Source organism: Macaca fascicularis, chromosome 19, assembly GCF_037993035.2.
Source record: "Macaca fascicularis isolate 582-1 chromosome 19, T2T-MFA8v1.1".
Lineage (NCBI taxonomy): Eukaryota > Metazoa > Chordata > Mammalia > Primates > Cercopithecidae > Macaca > Macaca fascicularis.
The window spans coordinates 12,289,369-12,311,931 of record NC_088393.1 but is presented as its reverse complement, the minus strand read 5'-3'; the positions used below and the strand labels follow the sequence as shown (position 1 = coordinate 12,311,931).

The window sequence follows — 22,563 nt, the reverse complement described above, 5'->3', positions numbered from 1 at the left end:
TTTTTGAGACGGAGTCTCGCTGTCTTCCGGGCTGGAGTGCAGGGGCATGATCCTGATCTCCGCTCACCACAACCTCCGCCTACCGGGTTCAAGCGATTCTCCTGCCTCAGCCTCCTGAGTAGCTGGGATTACAGGCGCGTGCAACCGCGCCCGGCTAATTTTTTGTATTTTTAGTAGAGACGGGGTTTCACCGTGTTAGCCAGGATGGTCTCCATCTCCTGACCTCATGATCCGCCCGCCTCGGCCTCCCAAAGTGCTGGGATTACAGGCGTGAGCCACCGCACCTGGCCGAGACATCATTTTTTTAATTCGTTTTCTAAACATGTCCATTTGTCCTGGCAGAAAATGCTATAGTTTCTAGAAGTTGATTGAAGATTTCATTTGATCTATTGACATCTCATGTTCAGCTCCTTTCTATTTAGCCATGGGTACCAGCTTCTAGTTTATAACAAGTTTTTTTTTTTTTTTTTTTTTGAGATGGAGTTTTGTTTTGTTTTGTTTTGTTTTGTTTTCTCGCTCTGTCGCCCAGGCTGGAGTGCAGTGGTGTGATGTTGCCTCACTGAAACCTCTGCCTCCCAGGTTCAAGCGATTCTCCTGCCTCAGCTTCCTGAGTAGCTGGGGTTATAGGTGCGCGCCACCACGCCCAACTAATCTTTGTATTTTTAGTAGAGACGGGGTTTCACCATGTTTGTCAGGCAGGCTGGTCTCGGACTCCTGACCTCGTGATCCCTTTTTTTTTTTTTTGGTGACATGGAGTTTTGCTCTTGTTGCCCAGGCTGGAGTGCAATGGCACGATCTCGGCGCACCGCAACCTCCGCCTCTCGGGTTCAAGCGATTCTCCTGCCTCAGCCTCCTGAGTAGCTGTGATTACAGGCGTGCGCCACCACACCCGGCTAATTTATTTTTAGTAGAAACGGGGTTTCACCATGTTTGTCAGGCTGGTCTCAAACTTCCGACCTCAGGTGATCCACCCGCCTCGGCCTCCCAAAGTGCTGGAATTACAGGCGTCAGCCACAGCGCCCGGCCATAACGCTTTTAAGTCTAGTATTCTTACTTCATAAATACATGGAGAAAGGCTAATGTTATCAAATTCAAAGTCTAATGTCTCGGCTTTTGATTGAAGCGTTTAATTTATGAACATTTAATGGCATAAGGAGAGAGAATTTCCACGCTGTCCAGAGGGGACAGGTATTTTGAGATCTCAAAGTTAAATTCTTAATTGTCCCTCCCACCAACACCAGCTTCTGATCCACCCCGGGGCTCCGTCTTAGGAATCATTGTCTGGCTTCCCAGCTTGGGGATACGTTTGACCTCCTGAAAGGGGGTCTGCTTGTGAACAGTTGGTGCAATAGGCTGCTTCTCTGAGCTAGTTCAAGTTTTTGCTTTTCTTCTCTTTTGATTCTTTACAAAATATTGCTGCCATATAATTCCAGTTTTTCCACATACTTAACAATTTTTTTTTGTTGTCGTGTTTTTATCTTCTGGGCTGCAAATGAGTAGATTGTGAGATAAGGTGAGGGAACGGCTTGACCACGTCGCCAACAGCCTCATCCCAAATTCCTGATCCCTGGAGGACATCAGGCCCTCCCTCCTGCTGCAGGGTGGCCTGTGTGCCCTGGGATCCCCTCCTGCTCCGAGGTCCGGGAATGGCCCCACTGGACAGGGGGCATCGAATTCCCTGCACACACTTGTGAGTCCCTGTCCAGGAGGAAAAAGCAGGAAGAATCCACTGAGTACAATCAGGAAATTCTAAAATGCAAACGTCACTTCGGGAGGGGTCAGGTCACTGCGTTGGGAGGAAGCCCGCCTTGCCAAGGGCAGTGTCTGGAACCTGTTCATCCGGCTCCACTCAGCACTGCGAGATCGCTTCTTCTGTCAATCAGTCACCAAGGGGCGGGATCTGGAGCACTATCCAATCAGGGCCGAGGGGGCGGGGTGTGTGAGAACTGTCAATCAGGCACGCTGCAGGGAGGCGGGTGCGACGTTCAAAGAGCCCGCGGAGTCTTCTCCACGCCCCTGCGCTCTGAGTCCTGGGTCTGTCGCTGAGAGAGAGACGCCCTGGAAGGTCTGTATCAGCGTCTGTCTCGCCGGGACCCACACTGGACGCTGGCTTATAGGGAGGACACCCGGACACCAAGAAGCCGGGAAATGGTGAGTGTGGAGGGCCCGGCGTCCCGAGGCAAAGAAGGGGCAGGTTGGAACTGGCCGGAACCGACCGTGAGGGGACCCGGGCCTCGTCCTGGGCGACTCCGGGGTCTGCAAACCAGAGTGCCCCTGGCGCAGCTCGGCCCTTGGTCCCCTCGGCCGCAAGATGGGGCTGAGGCGGCAGCCGGGACCCCGGGCGTCCTGTCCCGTCCCTGTGCGGCCACTGCGGCCGGCGCCCTCTCTGGGCAGCTCCGCGCCCGCAGCTCCGCGTCTCCCCAGATTGTGCGGCTGTAACCGGCACAGGTTCGCGGCCCGAGTCACTGCACCGAGACGCCGAAGGCTACATCAGAAACAGTTTAATGGGGGAGAGGGGAGGAAACCCCAGATCCGCGTCCCTGAGAGGTTTGGGGATGGAGTGTTTGGGGGTGTGGACAGGGGCGGCTGGGGTGTGGGGTCGCTGGTTGGTGGGGAAGTGAGGGGTGACTCCTGGGACTGGAGGTGAAGAAACCGTATTCTCCTGCTGAGTGGGCTCCCTCGTGGGGTCTTCAGCCTGCTTGGCGCCAGCCTTTCCGCTGCAATTCAGGATCCGAGAAAGAACTCAGGCGACTCTTGAGCAACTCTCAGAGATCTTATCCCCAGGCACGATGAGGAAGCCGGCGGTCAGCGTCTGCTGTGACCTGACTCTCAGGGAGGCGGCCTTGCGAGGCAGCAGGGCTGAGAGCACCTGGTTAATATCTAACTGCAATCTCGCCTCCAGCCTGGCTCGCAGTTCCTGTGAACCCGGTGAGGAGGCTGCACGGTGACAACGGAGGGTCACCAGGCAGAATCCAGACTCGTGTGTGTGGGCTTTGTGCTTGGGAAGAGGAGCTGTGGTGGGTTCCCCAGTCCCTTTTTTCTTCCCAAGGGTGACCGGTTCCCCTCCGAGTCTTCCACAGATGTGGGCAGCAGGGTCTCAAATCCACCACCCTGTCCCCCATCCTAACTCCTCCTAGGGCTGGCAGCAAATCCCTTGGTTTCAGAGCCTTCCCCAGGCTAACTTTCTCTCAATTCACAGCAACTTTATGAACTCTTTGTCCCTCAGGCAATATTTCAAACAGAGGCATTATTTTAATTGTCACTTTCTTTTCACATAGCAAGTAAGGTTCTTTTTAAAAGATTTGTTTTGGGTTTGTGAACGTTTCACATGTGAGGAAGCAAAGAATGACCACTTGACTCCATTGCAAAAAAAAAAAAAAAAAGTGTATGTGTGACTGTCCTTTATCCTGTCTCATAGAGATATCCGAATATTTTCAGTCAAGGTTCCTCTTTGCAAATGGCATAGGGTGATCTGTCCTCAGCCCAGTCTCTGTGGTGTCCTGGTCCTGGGTTACAGAACTGTTTGTGGCTGCTCCAAGATGCTCGTAGCTGCTAAGTCTTTTGTAGTGTCTAGTGAATATCAGCTCTGAGTAACTCCTCCCAGAGGACAACCTGAGGTCGGGGGTGGGACCTTATAGGGGAGCGGCCGGATGCCTTGGGGTGGGAGGAGTTCACTAGTATACTGTTCCTCAAAAAGCAAAGCCCTTAACACATTCAGTTTTTCTTCCCCAACCCCAGTTTCCATTCCTTGGGGACACGTGGCTGGTGAGCCAGCTGGTTGGCGGTATTGAGGGAGCTTCTCCTGGGAGGGTAATTACTCAGCAGTTCATGGAGGTGGAAGATGTCCCAAGTGATAGGAGGACCTGACCTGACACTTGAGTCAGATTTGTCTGTGTTCCAGTCAGCCCCTCCCTGCATTTGTCATCTTGAAAAGATTTGTTCACTCATTTCAGCTTCAGCTTTTTATTAACTGCTAAATGCATTTTATCATTAGAGCTTAATAAAGAAAGCAAAGTATGTTCAAAACGGCAAGAACAAGTTGGGTTTCAGAAAACTAATTACATATTTAGTCCTATATTTTATTTCTTTTTAAAACTTTTATTTACTTTTTTTTTTTTTGAGACGGAGTCTCACTCTGTTGCCCAGGCTGGAGTACAGTGGCGTGATCTCGGCTCACTGCAGTCTCAACCTCGTGGGTTCAAGCAGTCCTCCCACCTTGGCCTCCTGAGTAGCTAGGATTACAGACGTACGCTACCACGCCCAGCTAATTTTTAAAATATTTTTAGTAGAGACAGGGTTTCACCATGTTGGCCAGGCTGGTCTTGAACTCCTGACCTAAAGTGTTCCACCTGCCTTGGCGTCCCAAAGTGCTGGGATTACAGCAGTGAGCCACCACGCCTGGCCTCAGGTCTGTTTTTTTATTGGATGATTTCAAATGGAATTTCAGGGCCTAGCAGTGAAAAGAAATTGGGAAAAACTCTTTTCCTTTATGACTGCAGAAAAATGAATACATTTTTGCAAGAAAGCGTGGTGGATATATTGATGAATTACAAAGATTTACCAAAATGTTAGTTCCTCTCCTTTGTAGTGTGGAGAATCTGAGACAGTGGATAACTCTATTCTGTTCCTGTTATGTGGACTTGACAGATTAATGCTAAATCCTGTGGGACAGGACTTTCCAACAGCTAAAGAACTCAAATATCATTATTCATTTACTAAATGATTTTTTATTATTATGGAAAATGATAAATTAATTTGTTTTCTGAAATGGATAGATACTTGTGCTTTTTCTATTGAGCTATAAAATATAGATGTGTTGTGGTTTTCTTCCCTCCTATAAATATAAACGCTGGATTGGAGTGATTTTGCTGAACTCATCACACGTGGTATGTTTTTTTTAAATACCCCCGTGTAAGTCAGGTAAGGGTAAGTGAGTAGCCTTGACTGGGGTGGAGAAGCCTGAGGCCACTGACTCTGAGCTAAGATCAATCTGGAGCCTGCAAAGGGAGGTCATTGAAGACCCAGTTGAGTTGGTTCTTCCTGGGGAACCTCCCTGGCAGGTGTCCCAACCTGTTCATTCCAAACATGGGAGGAGCCCTTTATACTGAGAGAAGCTACGGAGCACTGGAAAGTTGGAGATCCACAGGCAGAGACATTTGGGGTGATGCCCTGTCTGAGGTAGTCTTTGTTACCGTTGTGGGGATGTTGCTAGATGTTCTCAAGTAAAATGAATCTGGATTTGGGCAAGAAGTGACTTCATTCTAAAAACATATTGCAAAAGGAGAAAACTACCAGCTATAAGATCTGTCTGCAAGGATCTCAAAGCTTAGGCAGAAAATTGCTTTCCTTTTTCTTTTTTGAGACGGGATCTCGCTCTGTTGCCCATGCTGGGTGCAGTGGTGCGATCTCAGTTCACTGCAACCTCCGCCTCCCAGGTTCAAGTGATTCTCCTGCCTCAGCCTCCTGTGTAGCTGGGATTACAGGTGCCCGCCACCATGCCCAGCTAATTTTTGTATTTTTAGTAGAGATGGGGCTTCACCGTGTTAGCCAGGATGGTCTCAATCTTTTGACCTCAAGTGATCAGCCTGCCTTGGCCTCCCAAAGTGGTGGGATTACAGGCATGAGCCCCCACGCACAGCCAGAAAAATTGCTTTTCAAAGTGAAGAGCAAACAATATTAGAAAGAAGGTAGGAGAGAGAGCAGGATGGAAGGTGAAAATCAGATCCTACATCAGAGAATGTTTCACCTTGACTTCAGTCAGTTCTTAGGAGAGGTTAAAAAGGAGGGATTGTGGCCGGGCACATGGCTCACGCCTGTAATCCCAACACTTTGGGAGGCCAAGGCGAGTGGATCACCTGAAGCCGGGAGTTCGAGACCAGCCTGGCCAACTTGGCAAAACCCCGTCTCTACTAAAAATACAAAAATTACCTGGGTGTGGTGGCACGTGCCTATAGTCCCAGCTACTCGGGAGACTGAGGCAGGAGAATCGCTTGAACCCGGGAGGCGGAGGTTGCAGTGAGCCGAGATTGTGAGCCACCGCACTCCAGCCTGGGTGACAGAGCAAGACTCCATCTCAAAATAAATAAATAAATAGATTAATTAAAAAGAGGAATTGTGGCTCAGACTGAGTCCAGCAGGGAGAGAAACTTAAGGAAGGTTTGCTCTACATTAATTTTGTGCAGGCTGGTTAGTGAAGACAAAATTGTTCAGCTAATCATTTCTGAGGCAAAAGTGGGAATTTGGTGGGGTTTTTGTCTGGTGTTGTTACAGGTTAAAAAGGGGGCATAGTCGAAGCAATGCAGAGGGTGTTACATTGCATTCAGCTGCTTGTTCAGAACACACAGGACAGGTGGTAGAAGGCTGAGGTGGTTTCTTTTCTTTTCTTTTTATTTTTTAAGGCAGAGTCTCACTCTGTTTCCCAGGCTAGAGTGCAGTGGCATGATCTCAGCTCACTGCAACCTCCACCTTGCCTCCCAGGCTCAAGCGATCCTCCCACCTCAGCCTCCCGAGTAGCGGAAACTACAGGCATGCGCCACTAGGCCCAGCTAATTTTTGTATTTTTCATAGAGATGGGGTTTCGCCATGTTGCCCAGGCTGGTCTTGAACTCGTGGGCTTAAGTGATCCAGCTGCCTCGGCCTCCCAAAGTACTGAGATTACAGGTGTGAGCCACCTAACCTGGTCTGAGGTGATTTATTTAATTCTAGCTATTAACCGATATTACAGAGCTGGGGTTAAATTCAACATTATTAGAAGTCTGGTTTTATATTCACTGTGTTTGTTTAATCAGAGTATTGTACAAATTTAAAAGTCTGTTGGGGCTGACTTAGAGAAAGACTCCTTTTGATTCTGCCTGCTGGATGAAGGGGTTTATGAATCTGAGAGTTTATTTGGGTCTGTGATATAATTTTTAAAAATATTTGGTCTTTTTAAATTTTTGAGACAGAATCTTGTTCTGCCTTCTAGGCTGGAGTGCAGTGGCATGATCTCAGCTCACTGCAACCTCCATCTTCTGGGCTCAAACAATCTTCCTGCCTCAACCCCCCAAGTAGCTGGAACTACAAGCGTGCACCATCATGCCCAGCTAATTTTTGTATTTTTTGTAGAGACAGGGTTTTGCCATGTTGCCCAGGCTGGTCTTGAACTCCCAACCTCAGGTGATTCTCCTACCTTGGCCTCCCAAAGTGCTGAGAATACAGGTGTGAGTCACCGTGCCCAGCCTAAAAAAAATTGGTAGTTGTTTCTTTTTTTCTTTTCTTTTCTTTTTTTTTTTGAGGTGGAGTCTCACTCTCTCTCCAGGCTGGAGTGCAGTGGCGCAATCTCAGCTCACTGCAACCTCCGCCTCCCGGATCAAGCGATCCTCCTGCCTCAGCCTCCCGAGTAGCTGGGACTACAGGCATGCACCACCATGCCTGACTAATATTGCCTTTTTTGTAGAGGTGGCGTTTCTCCATGTTGGCCAGGCTGGTCTCGAACTCCTGACCTCAGGTGATCCACCTGCCCTGGCCTCCCAAAATGCTGGGATTACAGGTGTGAGCCACTGTGCCTGGCCTTTAGCCAGTTATTGAACTGGAGGATGGTGCTGTTGTATTTATACACAGTTGGTTAAAAGGTTAGTTCCTGGGCCTTATAAATGACATCTGCAGTGGGGCCTGTTGTGGGACTGAGCCCTCTAGTAAGAAACTTAAGGGATCTGTGTTAATTCTGGGTAGGGTAAGAATTGAATTATTGGACACCCAGTTGTTGCTGGAGAATTGGTTGGTGTTCAGCAAACAGCACACCTTTGTTATGAGAAGTCAGAGGCACCACAGGTCAAAGCCTTAAACTGACTGTCTATTATTCATTATATGTTTATCATGTGTGAATCCAGATGCATAGTTTTCTCTCTTCTGAGTTTTCAGTTAATTAATATTACACTTAATAGTCCATTAATATGATGCTGAAAAGGTTTTTTTGTTTTTTTGAGACGAAGTTTTGCTCTTGTTGCCCAGGCTAAAGTGCAATGGTGCAATCTCGGCTCATGGCAACCTCTGTCTCCCGGGTTCAAGTGATTCTCCTGCCTCAGCCTCCTGAGAAGCTGGGATTACAGGCGTGCACCACCACACCTGGCTAATTTTGTATTTTTAGTAGAGACAGGGTTTCTCCATGTTTGTCAGGCTGGTCTCGAACTCCCGATCTCAGGTGATTCGCCTGCCTCAGCCTCCCAAAATGCTGGGATTGCAGAATGAGCCACCACGCCTGGCCGGTTTTTTTTAGTTTCTTTGCCTCAGTCTGTTTGATACATGCTGCTGTCTGAGGTGTGGGTCACCCACTTCACTCTCATATTGCACAGCTCATAGGATTTGAATTGTTTCATTTTTGTTGGACTTCGTTGACAATGTCATTTTTGTTTTTGTCCCCAAATGATAACACTTTATAAATTTTGTACATACGGGGGGAAATGTGCTGGGTTGTAGATTATGGATAAATTTAAATGTACTAGGAAAACCTATTGGCACATATGGATTAACTGGCAGACCATGTGTGCATGTGTGTTTATTCCTTACGAATATTTATCTCCGTGTGATTATATGTTGCTTTTTACTGATTAGCATTGGTGCTGAGCATTTCTTCTATATGGCCTTTCATCTTCTGTGAAATAATTTTCAGCCATTTTCTCATTAATTAATTAATTAATTTTTAAGTCAGGGTCTTGCACTGTCACCCAGGCTGGAGTGCAGTTCTGGGATCATGGCTCACTGCAGCCTCAGATTCCTGGGCTCAAGCAATCCTCCTGCCTTAGTCTCCTATGTAGCTGGAACTGCAGGCACATGCCACCATCCCTGGCCAATTTTTAAATTTTTTTGCCATGTTGCCTAGGCTGGTCTCAAACTCAAGCAGTCCTCCCGCCCCAACCTCCCAGAGTGTTGGGATGACAGGCATAAGTCACGCACAACTCTTCTTAATTTTCAGAGTTGAATTTCTCAGTTCCTTCCTTTAGGACCTACTTACATAAGAAAACGGCTGGGTGCGGTGGCTCACGCCTGTAATCCCAGCACTTTGGGAGGCTGAGGCGGGTGGATCACCTGAGGTTGGGAGTTCAAGACCACCCTGACCAACACGGTGAGACCCTGTCTGTACTAAAAATACAAAATTAGCTGGGCAGGGTGGCGCAGGCCTGTAATCCCAGCTACTTGGGAGGCTGAGGCAGAAAAATCACTTGAACCCAGGAGACAGAGGTTGCAGTGAGCTGAGATCACGCCATTGCACTCCAACCTGGGCAACAAGAGCGAAACTCTGTCCCCCTCAAAAAAAAAAAAAAAGATTCTTTACTCAGGGACAAGATGTAAGCCCTAAATCATAAGACCTCCCCAAACAGGTTAATTTCCAAATGTAACCTGTAGGATAGTACTTCTTTATCTGGCCAGGTGACCTAATTGTTTTTTCTGGTAGACACCTTATGGCCCATTGTCTGACCTGTTTTTATTTTATTATTACCAAGGTAGCCACTGCCAAAATAATCTTACAAAGAAAGCCCTGACTGGGTAGAAATTAGATTCAGGTATATTGGTCAGGTAAGACACAGAGAAAGCAACTCAACAAAATGCAAGAAATAACAGAAACTATGTATTACTTAGAGATCCCAGAAAGAAGAGGTTAGCAAGCATTGAATGCCAGTAGGTACTGGGAAGCCATCTAGGGCATGTGTATTTTGCCATGTGGTTTTATAAGTTTTGCCTTATGTATTTTGATGATTTGTTTTATGAGCGTAGATATTAAGGATTATTATGTCTTCTTGTAGAATTGACTTCTTTATCTTTATGAAATCTCTTCATCCCTTGTATCTTTCCTTGACCTAAAATGTGATTTATCTGAATTTAAAATAGCTGTTCCATATTTCTTTTGATTAGGGCAAGAATGTCATATATTCCTCCATACCTTTATATTTCATGTATGTGTGTCTTTCAGTTTAAAATGGTTTTCATGTACACATTGCTGAGTCTTGTTTTATTTGTTGGTTTTTTTTAAGAGACAGAGTCTTGCTGTCTTGCCCAGGCTGGAGTGCAGTGGCACAATCTCAGCTCACTGCAGCCTCCGCCTCCTGGGTTCGAGTGAATCTCATGCCTCAGCCTCCCGAGTAGCTGAGATTATAGGCATGCATCGCCACGCCAGGCTAATTTTTTTGTATTTTTAGTAAAGACGGGATTTCACCACATTGGCCAGGCTGGTCTCAAACTCCTGGCCTCAAGCAATGCACCCGTCTCAGCATTCCAAAATGCAGGGCTTACAGGCATGAGTCACCGTGCTGACCAGCCTTGTTTTTTTTATTCTATTCAGCCAGTCCATGTCTTTTTAACTGGTATGTATAGCTAATACACATTCAAAGTGGTATTGACATAATTGGTAATATGTATATATGTTATTGTTTTCTATTCTTATACTTGACTGTTTTTTTAACTTCTTCACTTTTTCTGCTTTCATTTTAACTGAGCATTCTGTATGATTCTTTTTTTTTTTTTTTTTTGAGACGGAGTTTTGCTTTTGTCACCTAGGCTGGAGTACAATGGCACGATCTCGGCTCACTACAACCTCTGCCTCCCAGGTTCAAGCAATTCTCCTGCCTCAGCTTCCCAATAGCTGGGATTACAGGCATGCCACCATGCCCGGCTAATTTTTGTATTTTTAGTAGAGACGGAGTTTCACCATGTTGGTCAAGCTAGTCTTGATCTCCTGACCTTGTGATCCACTTGCCTCACCTCCCAAAGTGCTGGGATTACAGGCGTGAGCCACCGCACCCGGCCATAAGTCTACTTGTTTCTTAAATTTTATTAGTGAATTCCCTAGAGTTTGTAGTACACCATTTACAACTAATGGACCTTCAGTTTCAAATAATGCTATACTGGCTTTGAGAGTAGCACTGGTATTACTTACTGTTCCAAATTCCTTCCTCCCATCCAATATAACATCACTGTCATTCATTTGCCCTATTGGAACCTGTTACTACCCAATACATTGCTAGTATTATTTCAAACAAATTTGTATCTGTTAGATCAGGTAGGTATAACAAAAATATTCCCTAATATAACTGGGTGCTTTTCAGTACCTTAATTTCTTTCTTTTTTTTTTTTTTTTCCGAGATGGAGTCTCACTCTGTTGCCCAGGCTGGAGTGCAGTGGTGCGATCTCAGCTCACTGCAACTTCCGCCTACTGGGTTTTAAGCAGTTCTCTCTGCCTCAGCCTCCTGAGTAACTGAGATTACAAGGAGCTCACCACCACGCCCAAGCTGGAGTGCAGTGGCGCAATCTTGGCTCACTGCAAGCTCTGCTTCGCGGATTCACGCCATTCTCCTGCCTCAGCCTCCTGAGTAGCTGGGACTACAGGCGCCCGCTACCACACCTGGCTAATTTTTTTTTTTTTATTAGGGGTTTCACTGTGTTAGCCAGGATGGTCTCAATCTCCTGACCTCGTGATCCACCCACCTCGGCTTCCCAAAGTGCCAAGATTACAGGCATGAGCCATCGTGCCTGGCCTCCAGTACCCTAATTTCTGAAAGAAATTTTATCTCCAGCTTTTCTTCCCACGACTTAGTAGGTCTGCTGTGCGTCTTAACTGTAATCTGTTGTTTCAGGAGATCACAGGCTTTTTGTGTATTTTGCAACATTTTGAAACAGTTCTTGACACATTTGACCCTGATTGGGTTCCATTACTGATGAAGTAGAAAAGAGAACCTCCTTTCAGACCTTTGGATAGTCCCCAGACGATTGGAAAATACAAAGGCAATAATTTGCAGATAAGACCTGATCTGCTACCTCTAGGGATCCACACTGAAAACTTGGTCTGCTGTCTTTGAGATTGGCTTTGATGTGAGGAGGGATTGGGCCAAGGACAGATAAAAACTCCACTAAGCTCTTCTACCATTTTTTGCTTTCCTTTTTCTGTCTGTTTATCTCCCTGTTAATAGTATGGGATGCCAAATATTATAGTTTCAAAATCCTTTATCTGTTTTTGGAAAGCTATAACTTTCTTGGTTAGAAGGGTTTTTGGGGGGGGGTTCTTTTTGTTTTTTGTTTGTTTGTTTTTGAGATGGAGTCTCGCTCTGTCACCAGGCTGGACTGCAGTGGTGCGATCTTGGCTCATTGCAGTGTCCGCCTCCCAGGTTCAAGCAATTCTCTTGCCCCAGCCTCCTCAGTAGCTGGGATTACACACCTGCACACCACCACACCCAGCTAAGTTTTTTGGTATTTTTAGTAGAGACAGGATTTCACCATGTTGGCCAGGATGGTCTCAATCTCCTGACCTTGTGGTCCACCCACCTCGGCCTCCCAAAGTGCTGGGATTACAGGCGTGAGCCACCGCGCCCGGCTGGTTAGAAGGTTTTTAACCTTTTCAGACATTGGTGACTTTTATTAGGTTTGGCAATATAATCTTTGTTGACTACTAAAAGTCTCTTTAGGAATTTAGGGAATATTATAGATAATCATGAGAGGTGACATTGAGTTTTTTCTTAGAACATGTGCAATCTTTCCCCGTCTTTCCTTCTCCTTTGTCATTATCCAGTGCAAAATTTGTAATTTTTCCATTGAGATAGTGAGTTCTTTTTGGTTTTGTTTTTTGAGACAGAGTCTTGCTTTTTTCCCCAGGCTGGAGTCCAGTGGCACGATCTCAGTTTACTGCAACCTGTCTGCAATTCTGCAATTCAAGCAATTCTGTCTGCCTCAGCCTCCCAAGTAGCTGGGATTACAGGCGCCCGCCACAATGCCTGCCTAACTTTTGTACTTTTTAGTAGAGACGGAGTTTTGCCATGTTGGCCAGCTGGTCTTGAATTTCTGACCTCAGGTGATCCGCCCATCCGGCTTCCCAAAGTGCTAGGATTACAGGTGTGAGCCACCGTGCCCGGCCTGCGAAATATTTTTTTATTAGTCTTTTGTCGTGCTTAACTACGTTTGGTCTAGAGGAAACCAGTTGCCAGTTTCCAAATGTTCTTTCTTAGTGTAATTGCATAGGATGGGCTGAATATCCCAGGTAACAAATTGCAACCGAACATGTGAAACGTTAGATACTAGGGTCCCTCAGTAGCGATCCAGTGTCCAGAGTGTTTACTCATAACTGTCTTAGTCTGATTTTGTTACTTATAACAAGATTACCTGAGCCTGGGTAATTTATAAAAAACACTGTTTTTTATACTTCTGGAGGCTAGGAGGCCCAAGATCAAGGCTTGGCGTCTGGTAAGAGCCTCCTTGCTGGTGGGGACTCTGCAGAGTCCCTAGATGGCACAGGATATTGCATGGCCAGGGGCCCAGAGAAGAGTTCAGGTCTCTTCCTCTTCTCATAAGGACACTAGGCCTACTCCTGAGATACCCCGTTTTTTCATTAAGCCATTTATCTATGAATGGATTAGTACATTCCTGAGGTCCAAACCCTCAAGATCCAATCAACTCTTTTTTTTTTTTGAGACAGAGTCTTGCTCTGTCGCCCAGGCTGGAGTGCAGTGGCACGATCTTGGCTCACTGCAAGCTCCGCCTCCCGGGTTCACGCCATTCTCCTGCCTCAGCCTCCCAAGTAGCTAGGACTACAGGTGCCCGTCACCACACCCAGCTAATATTTTGTATTTTTAGTAGAGATGGAGTTTCACTGTATTAGCCAGGATGGTCTCAATCTCCTGACCTCCCAAAGTGCTGGAATTACAGGTGTGAGCCACCGCGCCCAGTCCCAATCAACTCTTAAAGCCCCACATTTCATTATTGTCATATTGAGGATGAAGTTTCAGCATGAGTTTTGGAGAGCACAAGCATTCACACCTAGCAGTGGCTAACAGGTATTCTCTCTCTGCTGACCATATAACAAACTTCCAAACTCTCAGAGGGGGAATAGGAGTTAAAATATATATTACATACATATATATTTTTACTTTTATTATATTTTTTGAGACAGGATCTCACTGTATTTTTTAAGCTGGAGTATAGTGGCATGATCACGGCTCACTGCAGCCCCAACCTCCTGGGCTTGGGTGATGCTCTCACCTCAGCATCCTGGATATCTGGGACTACAGGCATGTGCCACCACATCTTGGTATTTTTTAATTATTATTATTATTTGTAGAGACAAGGTCTCACCATGTTGCCCAGGCTGGTCTCGAACTCCTGGGCTTAAGTGATGCACCTGTCTTGGCCTCCCAAAGTGCTGGGATTACAGGCATGAGCCACTGAGTCAGACCTAGTTTTATTTTTTGTTGAGAAAAGGGCTCACTATGTTACCCATGCTGGTCCTAAACTCCTGTTCTTAAGTGATCCTTCCACTTTGGCCTCCCAAAGTGATGGGATTGCAGGCCTGAGTCACCATGCCTGGCCCCGATATTTTGCATTAACAGTTTAGGCCCACTCAGCCTCTGCTTTAGTTACGTTGTTGGGACCCCTTTCTTAGTCCAGTGCCTAGACACCATGAAAGATCCAAGTTTGCAAACGAGCCTTTGTCAGGATATGCAGTTTCAGGACTGGGAGTGGTAATTCTTCTACACAATAGGTAGTTATACTTTGTCATGACAAGAACTACACAAACTGCTGTAGAAATAGACATCATGGTGACACAGGCAATAAGACTCACTCACTTAACTCACCAACAAGAGGCAGGTTCCTATTTGACTGTTACTTTACCAAACACATTCAACTAAAGCATCACAATGGTTTTGTTGGAAAAAGTGAGTGTAGACAGAGTAAGAGTGGGTTTACTATGTCATTGAATAAATGCTTGGAAACCACAGCATCATGCAAAGTTTATGCAGTGAGTATGGATTCTCAGTGCTGTCCGTCTCAACCTTCCTCCTCTGCACATGTGGGATGTTTCAGGACTCAGTGGCCTTTGAAGATGTGGCTGTGAACTTCACACAAGAGGAGTGGGCTTTGCTGGGTCCATCACAGAAGAGTCTCTACAGAAATGTCATGCAGGAAACCATTAGGAATCTGGACTGTATAGGTAAGGATGACATCATCTCTTCACTCAGTCAATTGGAGACATTTGTTTCCTGGTCATCAACGCTGTTCATGATTTGAAATATGGAAAGGACATATGGTTGGCCCTTGAACAACACAGGGTTTAGAGGTGCCAGCCCCTCAAATAGACTTGCATCCTTTAATAACTTTTTTTGTCCCCCACAACTTAACCACTAATAATCTATTGTTGACTGGCCCACTTATTGATAACATAAACATTAGATTAATCCATATATTGTATGTCACATGTATTATATACTGTACTCTCACAATAAAGTGAGCTAGGGAAGGAAAATGTTGATGAGAATCATAAGAAGAGAAACTGGCCGGACGCAGTGGCTCACGCCTGTAATCCCAGGACCTTGGGAGGCCGAGGTGGGTGGATCACGAAGTCAGGAGATCGAGACCATCCTGGCTAATGGTGATTAGCCCGTTTAATTTAGTAGAAACCCTGTTTCTACTAAAATTACAAAAAAAATTAGCCAGGCGTGGTGGCGGGCGCCTGTAGTCCCAGCTACTCGGGAGGCTGAGGCAGGAGAATGGCGTGAACCCGGGAGGCAGAGCTGACAGTGAGCTGAGATCGTGCCCACTGCTCTCCAGCCTCAGTGACAGAGCAAGACTCCGTCTCAAAAAAAAAAAGAAGAGCAACTATATTTACTATTCATTACGTGGAAGTAGATCATCATAAAGGTTCTCACTCTTGTCGTCTTCACATTGAGTGGGCTGAGGAAGAGGAGGGGTTGGTCTTGCCATCCCAGGGGTAGCAGAGACTGAAGAACATTCATGTATAAGTGGAGCTGTGCAGTTCAAACCCATGTTGTTGAAGAGTCACATGTACTTTGGTGAATGAATCATGCCTGATTGCAGTACACGTAAAATCTTAAGAGTTTTTCTACAATTTTGTAAAAATTTTTAGTGATTTTCCTGGGTCTACCTTTTAGAAACGAAATGGGAGGACCAGAACATTGGAGATCAGTGCCAAAATCCCAGGAGAAATCTAAGGTAATTTGCGCTCACAAAAGAAAGCTATGTCCCTGCAGTGGTTCATAGAATGATAAGAAAATTTTAAAAACAAGCAGAGAAAGTAAACAAGCCCAGCTTAAATTTGTTCATTCTAATAATTCTTTTTCTGACCAAGCACAGTGGCTCACACATGTAATCCCAGCACTGTGGGAGGCCAAGGTGGGAGGATTACTTGAGTCTAGGAGTTTGAGATCAGCCTGGGCAACATAGTGAGATCCCCATCTCTATAAAAAAAATTTTCCCCAGGAACATATAGTTAAATGTGACATAGCTATTCAGTCTTTGCAAAATAGTTCCCTTGGAAATGGAATTAAGAATCTCCATGTGGGCCAGGAGTGGTGGCTCACGCCTATAATCCCAGCACTTTCGGGGGCTGAGGTGGGTAGATCACCCGAGGTTGGGAGTTCAAGACCAGCCTGGCCAACATGGAGAAACCCGTCTCTACTAAAAATACAAAATTAGCCAGGCGTGGTGGCGCATGCCTGTAATCCTAGTTACTTGGGAGGCTGAGGCAGGAGGATTGCTTGAACCTGGGAGGCAGAGGTTGCGGTGAGCCGAGATTGCGCCATTGCACTCCAGCCTGGGCAACAAGCGCAAAGCTCCTTTTCAAAAGAAAGAAAGAAAGAAAGAAAGAATCTCCATGTGAATATCACTGTTTTGCTAATAGCTGTCATGGGACCATCTTACACAGCACTGTCTCTTCACATTCAAACAGGATGAAGCCTGTACTTTGCATGATAATGTTAAACATGTAAATCTAGTACTTCAATACACATAAAATCACTTGTAAACAAACCTTTAGTAATGTATTTCTTATTTGTTACAGAAGTCATACATGTGAAATTAAAAATGATAGTCAATGTGGAGAAACTTTTGGCCACGTTCCAGATAGTATTGTGAACAAGAACACTCCTCAAGTAAATCCATGTGACAGCAGTGGGTGTGGAGAAGTCGCCATGGGTCATTCATCTCTTAATTGCAACATCAGAGTTGACACTGGACACAAATCATGTGAGCATCAGGAATATGGAGAGAAGCCATATACACATAAACAACGTGGGAAAACCATCAATCATCAGCATTCCTTTCAGACACATGAAAGGCCTCCCACCGGAAAGAAACCCTTCGATTGTAAAGAATGTGCAAAAACCTTTAGTTCTCTTGGAAACCTTCGCAGACACATGGCGGCACACCATGGAGATGGACCTTATAAATGTAAGTTGTGTGGGAAAGCCTTTGTTTGGCCCAGTTTATTTCATTTGCACGAAAGAACGCACACTGGAGAGAAACCGTATGAATGTAAGCAGTGTTCCAAAGCCTTTCCTTTTTACAGTTCCTATCTAAGACATGAGAGAATCCACACGGGAGAGAAAGCGTATGAATGTAAACAGTGTTCCAAAGCCTTCCCTGATTACAGTACCTATCTAAGACATGAAAGAACTCACACCGGAGAGAAACCCTATAGATGTACACAATGTGGGAAAGCCTTCAGCTGTTACTATTACACTCGACTCCACGAAAGGACTCACACGGGAGAACAACCCTATGCGTGTCAGCAATGTGGGAAAACGTTTTATCATCACACAAGCTTTCGAAGACACATGATAAGGCACACTGGAGATGGACCTCATAAATGTAAGATATGTGGGAAAGGCTTTGATTGTCCTAGTTCGGTTCGAAATCATGAAACGACTCACACTGGAGAGAAACTCTATGAATGTAAGCAGTGTGGGAAAGTTTTATCTCATAGCTCAAGCTTTCGAAGTCACATGATAACACACACAGGAGATGGACCCCAGAAATGCAAGATATGTGGGAAAGCCTTCGGTTGTCCCAGTTTATTTCAAAGACACGAAAGGACTCACACTGGAGAGAAACCCTATCAATGTAAACAATGTGGTAAAGCCTTCAGTCTGTCCGGTTCCCTTCGAAGACATGAAGCAACTCACACTGGAGTGAAACCGTATAAATGTAAATGTGGGAAAGCCTTTAGCGATCTCTCTTCCTTTCAAAATCATGAGACAACGCACACTGGAGAGAAGCCGTATGAGTGTAAGGAATGTGGGAAAGCGTTCAGTTGTTTCAAATACCTTTCTCAGCATAAAAGGATCCACACAGTAGAAAAACCTTATGAGTGTAAAACATGTAGGAAAGCCTTCAGTCATTTCAGTAACTTAAAAGTCCACGAAAGGATTCACTCTGGAGAGAAGCCGTATGAATGTAAGGAATGTGGGAAAGCATTCTCTTGGCTCACTTGCCTTCTAAGACATGAAAGAATTCACACTGGAGAGAAACCCTATGAATGTCTCCAATGTGGTAAAGCCTTCACTCGTTCCCGTTTCCTTCGAGGACATGAAAAAACTCACACTGGAGAGAAGCTGTATGAATGTAAGGAATGTGGGAAGGCACTGAGTTCTCTCCGTTCCTTGCATAGACATAAAAGGACTCACTGGAAAGATACTCTGTAAATGTATGGAATGTGGGAAAACATTCAGTACTTTTATTCAATTTCAGAAACTGAAAGAACTCACTTTGGAGATAGACCCTATGAATGTAAACACGGGATAAAGCCTTAAGTAGTTTCAATTTTTTTTTTTTTTTTTTTTTTTTGAGACGGAGTCTCGCTCTGCTGCCCAGGCTGGAGTGCAGTGGCCGGATCTCAGCTCACTGCAAGCTCCGCCTCCTGGGTTCACGCCATTCTCCTGCCTCAGCCTCCTGAATAGCTGGGACTACAGGCGCCCGCCACCTCGCCCGGCTAGTTTTTTTTTTTTTGTATTTTTAAAGTAGAGATGGGGTTTCACCGTGTCAGCCAGGATGGTCTCGATCTCCTGACCTCGTGATCCGCCCGTCTCGGCCTCCCAAAGTGCTGGGATTACAGGCTTGAGCCACCGCGCCCGGCCGTAGTTTCAATTTTTTAAATACAGTTATCCCCCAATATATTGCAAGGGATTGGTTCCAGCACCCCCTAAATCCACAGATGTCAAGTCCTTTGTTATATGGCATATTTGCATGTAACCTATGCACATCCTCCTGTATACTGTGTAAGTCATCTCTAGATTACTTTTAATACCTCATGCATTGTAAAAGCTATGTAAATAGTTGTTTGTATTGTTTAGAGAATCCTGACAAGAAAAATAGTCTCTACGTGTTCAACGCAGACACAACCATTGCAGGCCCACCTACAGAGTATATGTCACCCAGAACATTAAAATTTCTTCGTTTTAACATTCACAGATTGCTTTTGTTTTGTGACCTGAATGAGCATGTGAACACTCATCAAAATCCTGCTTCTCTCTTGATAACCCAAGTATGATGATGATGATGATGATGATGATGATGATTGCTGGATGGTGCCTAACACTGTCACGTGTTGTAGCATTGTAGATAAGCAGTGAGACATCAGGCTAAGTTGAATCTTGACAGAATGTCAGGATGATCATCAGTGTTGAAAGAACTAGGTTCTGATGCAGATGTTGACTTGTTGGAGGAGGCCAAATAATACTACTGTCAAGCTCTGTTCAGCTTCAGTGCTGCAGATCCTTAACCATGGAAGGTTCTGTGTTTACGTTTGCAGGTGCTTAGTGAGAAGTGTAGGAAGCTACTTTTTCTTTTTTTTTGAGTCATCAAAAAAATCTTGCACTGTTTGTTGGCATGTTATTCCGTGGGTGACATGGAGGCTTAGTTCCATCAAAGGATCTTACTTGAGGATGATGAACTTTCTTAATACTTTTGTCTATTGAAAAACTGCACATGTTTCAAGTGTCCAAATCTGTGGCCCTGCCTCTTTTAAGTCATCGTCATCATCATCAATCTATAGAGCATTTCAGCACATCTTTGAGTTCCTTGTTGTAAGAATTTATGCTCGGCCGGGCGAGGTGGCTCAAGCCTGTAATCCCAGCACTTTGGGAGGCCGAGACGGGCGGATCACGAGGTCAGGAGATCGAGACCATCCTGGCTAACATGGTGAAACCCCGTCTCTACTAAAAAATACAAAAAACTAGCCGGGCGAGGTGGCGGGCGCCTGTAGTCCCAGCTACTGGGGAGGCTGAGGCAGGAGAATGGCGTAAACCCGGGAGGCGGAGCTTGCAGTGAGCTGAGATCCGGCCACTGCACTCCAGCCTGGGCGGCAGAGCGAGACTCCGTCTCAAAAAAAAAAAAAAAAAAAAGAATTTATGCTCTTCCGTGTGTTCCTCCACATCGTCTTCAGTCCTGTCAGAGATAGCCTTTCTTACCAACTTCCCTTGCAATATTTAAGATATTCTTGGCCAGGCGCGGTGGCTCATACCTGTAATCCCAACACTTTGGGAGGCCGAGGAGGGTGGGTCACCTGAGGTCAGGAGTTCGAGACCAGCCTGAGCAATATGATGAAACCCTGTCTTTACTAAAAATACAAAAATTAGCCAGGTGTGGTGGCATGCACCTGTAATCTCAGCCACTCAGGAGGCTGAGACAGGAGAATCACTTTAACCCAGGAGGTGGAGGTTGCAATGAGCCGAGATCACACCATTGTACTCCAGCCTGGGCAACAGAGTGAGACTCCATCTCGGAAAAAAAAAAAAAAGATATTCTTAACTATTGCATCAATAGTGGGGAAGCCCCTGAAATCATTGACTCCCTCTCTCCATAATGGCTTCCAGCTTGCTTTGGGGTTCTTGAGCTTTGGGGCATCTATAGCCTCTGCAGTGAGAACTGTTGCATGTGCAATTGTGAAGTGCTTTCATAAATCCACTATGGTACAGTCAGAGTTAGCATCAGGATGGCATGAATCCTCCCGAAGGTCAGGTAAGTATAAGTCACCTTAATCTACTTGATTATGCCTTAATTGAGTAGCTGTCACTGTGATGTAGTGTTAGGAGCAGGGACATCACTTCCACATTCTTAGTGGCAAAGCAGAGATTGGAGATGATCAGGAGCATTGTCAATTATGAGAAGGACCTTGAGTGGCAGTCCCTTCTCTTCAAGGTTTTTTTTTTTTTTTTTTTTTTTTTTTTTTGAGATAGAGTCTCACTCTGTCACCAGGCTGGAGTGCAGTGGCGCGATCTCAGCTCACTGCAACCTCTGCCTCCCAGGTTCAAGCGATTCTCCTGCCTCAGCCTCCCAAGTAGCTGAGACTACAGGCACATGCCACCAAGCCCAGCTAATTTTTGTAATTTTTTTTTTTTTTTTTTTTTTTAACTAGAGATGGGGTTTCACCATGTTGGCCAGGATGGTCTCGATCTCTTGGCCTCGTGATCTGCCCACCTCAGCCTCCCAAAGTGCTGGGATTACAGGTGTGAGCCACTGCGCCCAGCCTCTTCAAGACATGTCTTCCTTTTTTTTTTTTTTTTTCTGGAGATGAAGTCTTGCTTTGTCACCCAGGTTGGAGTGCAGTGGTGATCTTGGCTCACTGTAACCTCCATCTCCTGGGTTCATGCAATTCTCCTGCCTCAGCCGCCTGAGTAGCTGGGATTACAGGCATGCGCCACCACGCCTGGCTAATTTTTGCATTTTTAGTAGAGACAGGGTTTCACCATATTGGTCAGGCTGGTCTTGAACTCCTGACCTCAAGTGATCCACCCACTTCAGCCTCCCAAAGTGCTGAGATTACAGGCGTGAGCCACCACGTCCAGCCTCTTCAAGGTATTTCTTCACATCAGGAATGAAGCCTTGGTAGAACCATTCCAAGGACAAGATGGCCATTACCCAAGCCTTCTTGTATTTTTGCCAGAATGGAGGCAGGCAAGTTTTGCTTTTGTTCTAAAGGACCTAGGGATTATTTGCTCAAGAGCCAAGGTCTGGCTTGTTCTTGTGACCTGCCACATTGCCACACTGCACCAGAGTAGGTGATCTTTCCAGGCCCTGAACCCCAGGGCCTCCTTGGCAGTCATGGATGTAGGTACCACTGGATCTCTTTCTTTTTTTAGGGCTTACCAAATTCATTACAATGGAGGACTTGCTTTGGAAGGTAGACTTTCTTTTTATGAGTTTTGTGAGCTCTGCTGGGAATGCTAATATTGCATTGGCATAAGCCAGTGTCAATTCTCCTGTGGTCTTTAAATGTTTGAGGCTCTGGTGCTTTATGTAGCTAGCGCAGCCAGACAATACTGGCCTGAAACTCCTTTTTCTTGCTCTCCTCAACCTTCTCACAGTGGTATTCATAGAGGCTGTTTTTTCACACTTTATTTTATTATTAAAAGGGATGTTGTTTAGCGATGTGTCCTCTAGCCACACACTTAATGCTTTCTCAGTCTTTATACTCAGTTTATCATGAAGCAGAGGAGTCGTTTTTCCCATTATAGAGGCAGCTCTAAGACTTCCAAGAATTTCAGCTTCTTTCTGCTTTAGTGTGTGAATGCTTAGTTTGTTCTTACCATGTGGCCCATTTTCAAAAGTGACATGGCATTTTTCAGAACACCTCTCTAAGATTTTTTTTTTCTCATTGAGAAATAGCACTTTTTGCTCCCTGCTAGCCTTTTAGGGATAGCTTTGACCACTTGATTAGTTTTTAGGACCCATTTTTCCATTTTTTTATATATGGCATCTCAAGGGACTCTGAACAGACAAAACAAGAATTGAAAAACAAGAGCAAAGTTGGTA

At 45.5% G+C, this 22,563-nt stretch overlaps 1 protein-coding gene across 4 annotated transcripts; it reads left to right on the top strand.

The window, feature by feature from the left end:
* The first annotated feature begins 2,032 nt into the window (after positions 1–2,032).
* Positions 2,033–19,218, top strand: ZNF823 (zinc finger protein 823). Of its 4 annotated transcripts, XM_065535495.1 has the most exons (5): positions 2,033–2,151; positions 12,619–13,793; positions 14,821–14,947; positions 15,906–15,966; positions 16,814–19,218. In XM_065535495.1, exons 3-5 carry the CDS (start codon positions 14,914–14,916, stop codon positions 18,453–18,455), a joined length of 1,737 nt encoding a protein of 578 aa, XP_065391567.1. In that variant the 5' UTR covers positions 2,033–2,151; positions 12,619–13,793; positions 14,821–14,913; the 3' UTR covers positions 18,456–19,218. The 4 variants fall into 4 exon arrangements, with proteins under 4 accessions (XP_065391567.1, XP_005588128.3, XP_065391568.1 ...); XM_005588071.4 differs by lacking the exon at positions 12,619–13,793; XM_065535496.2 differs by lacking the exons at positions 12,619–13,793; positions 15,906–15,966.
* Positions 19,219–22,563: the final 3,345 nt, after the last annotated feature.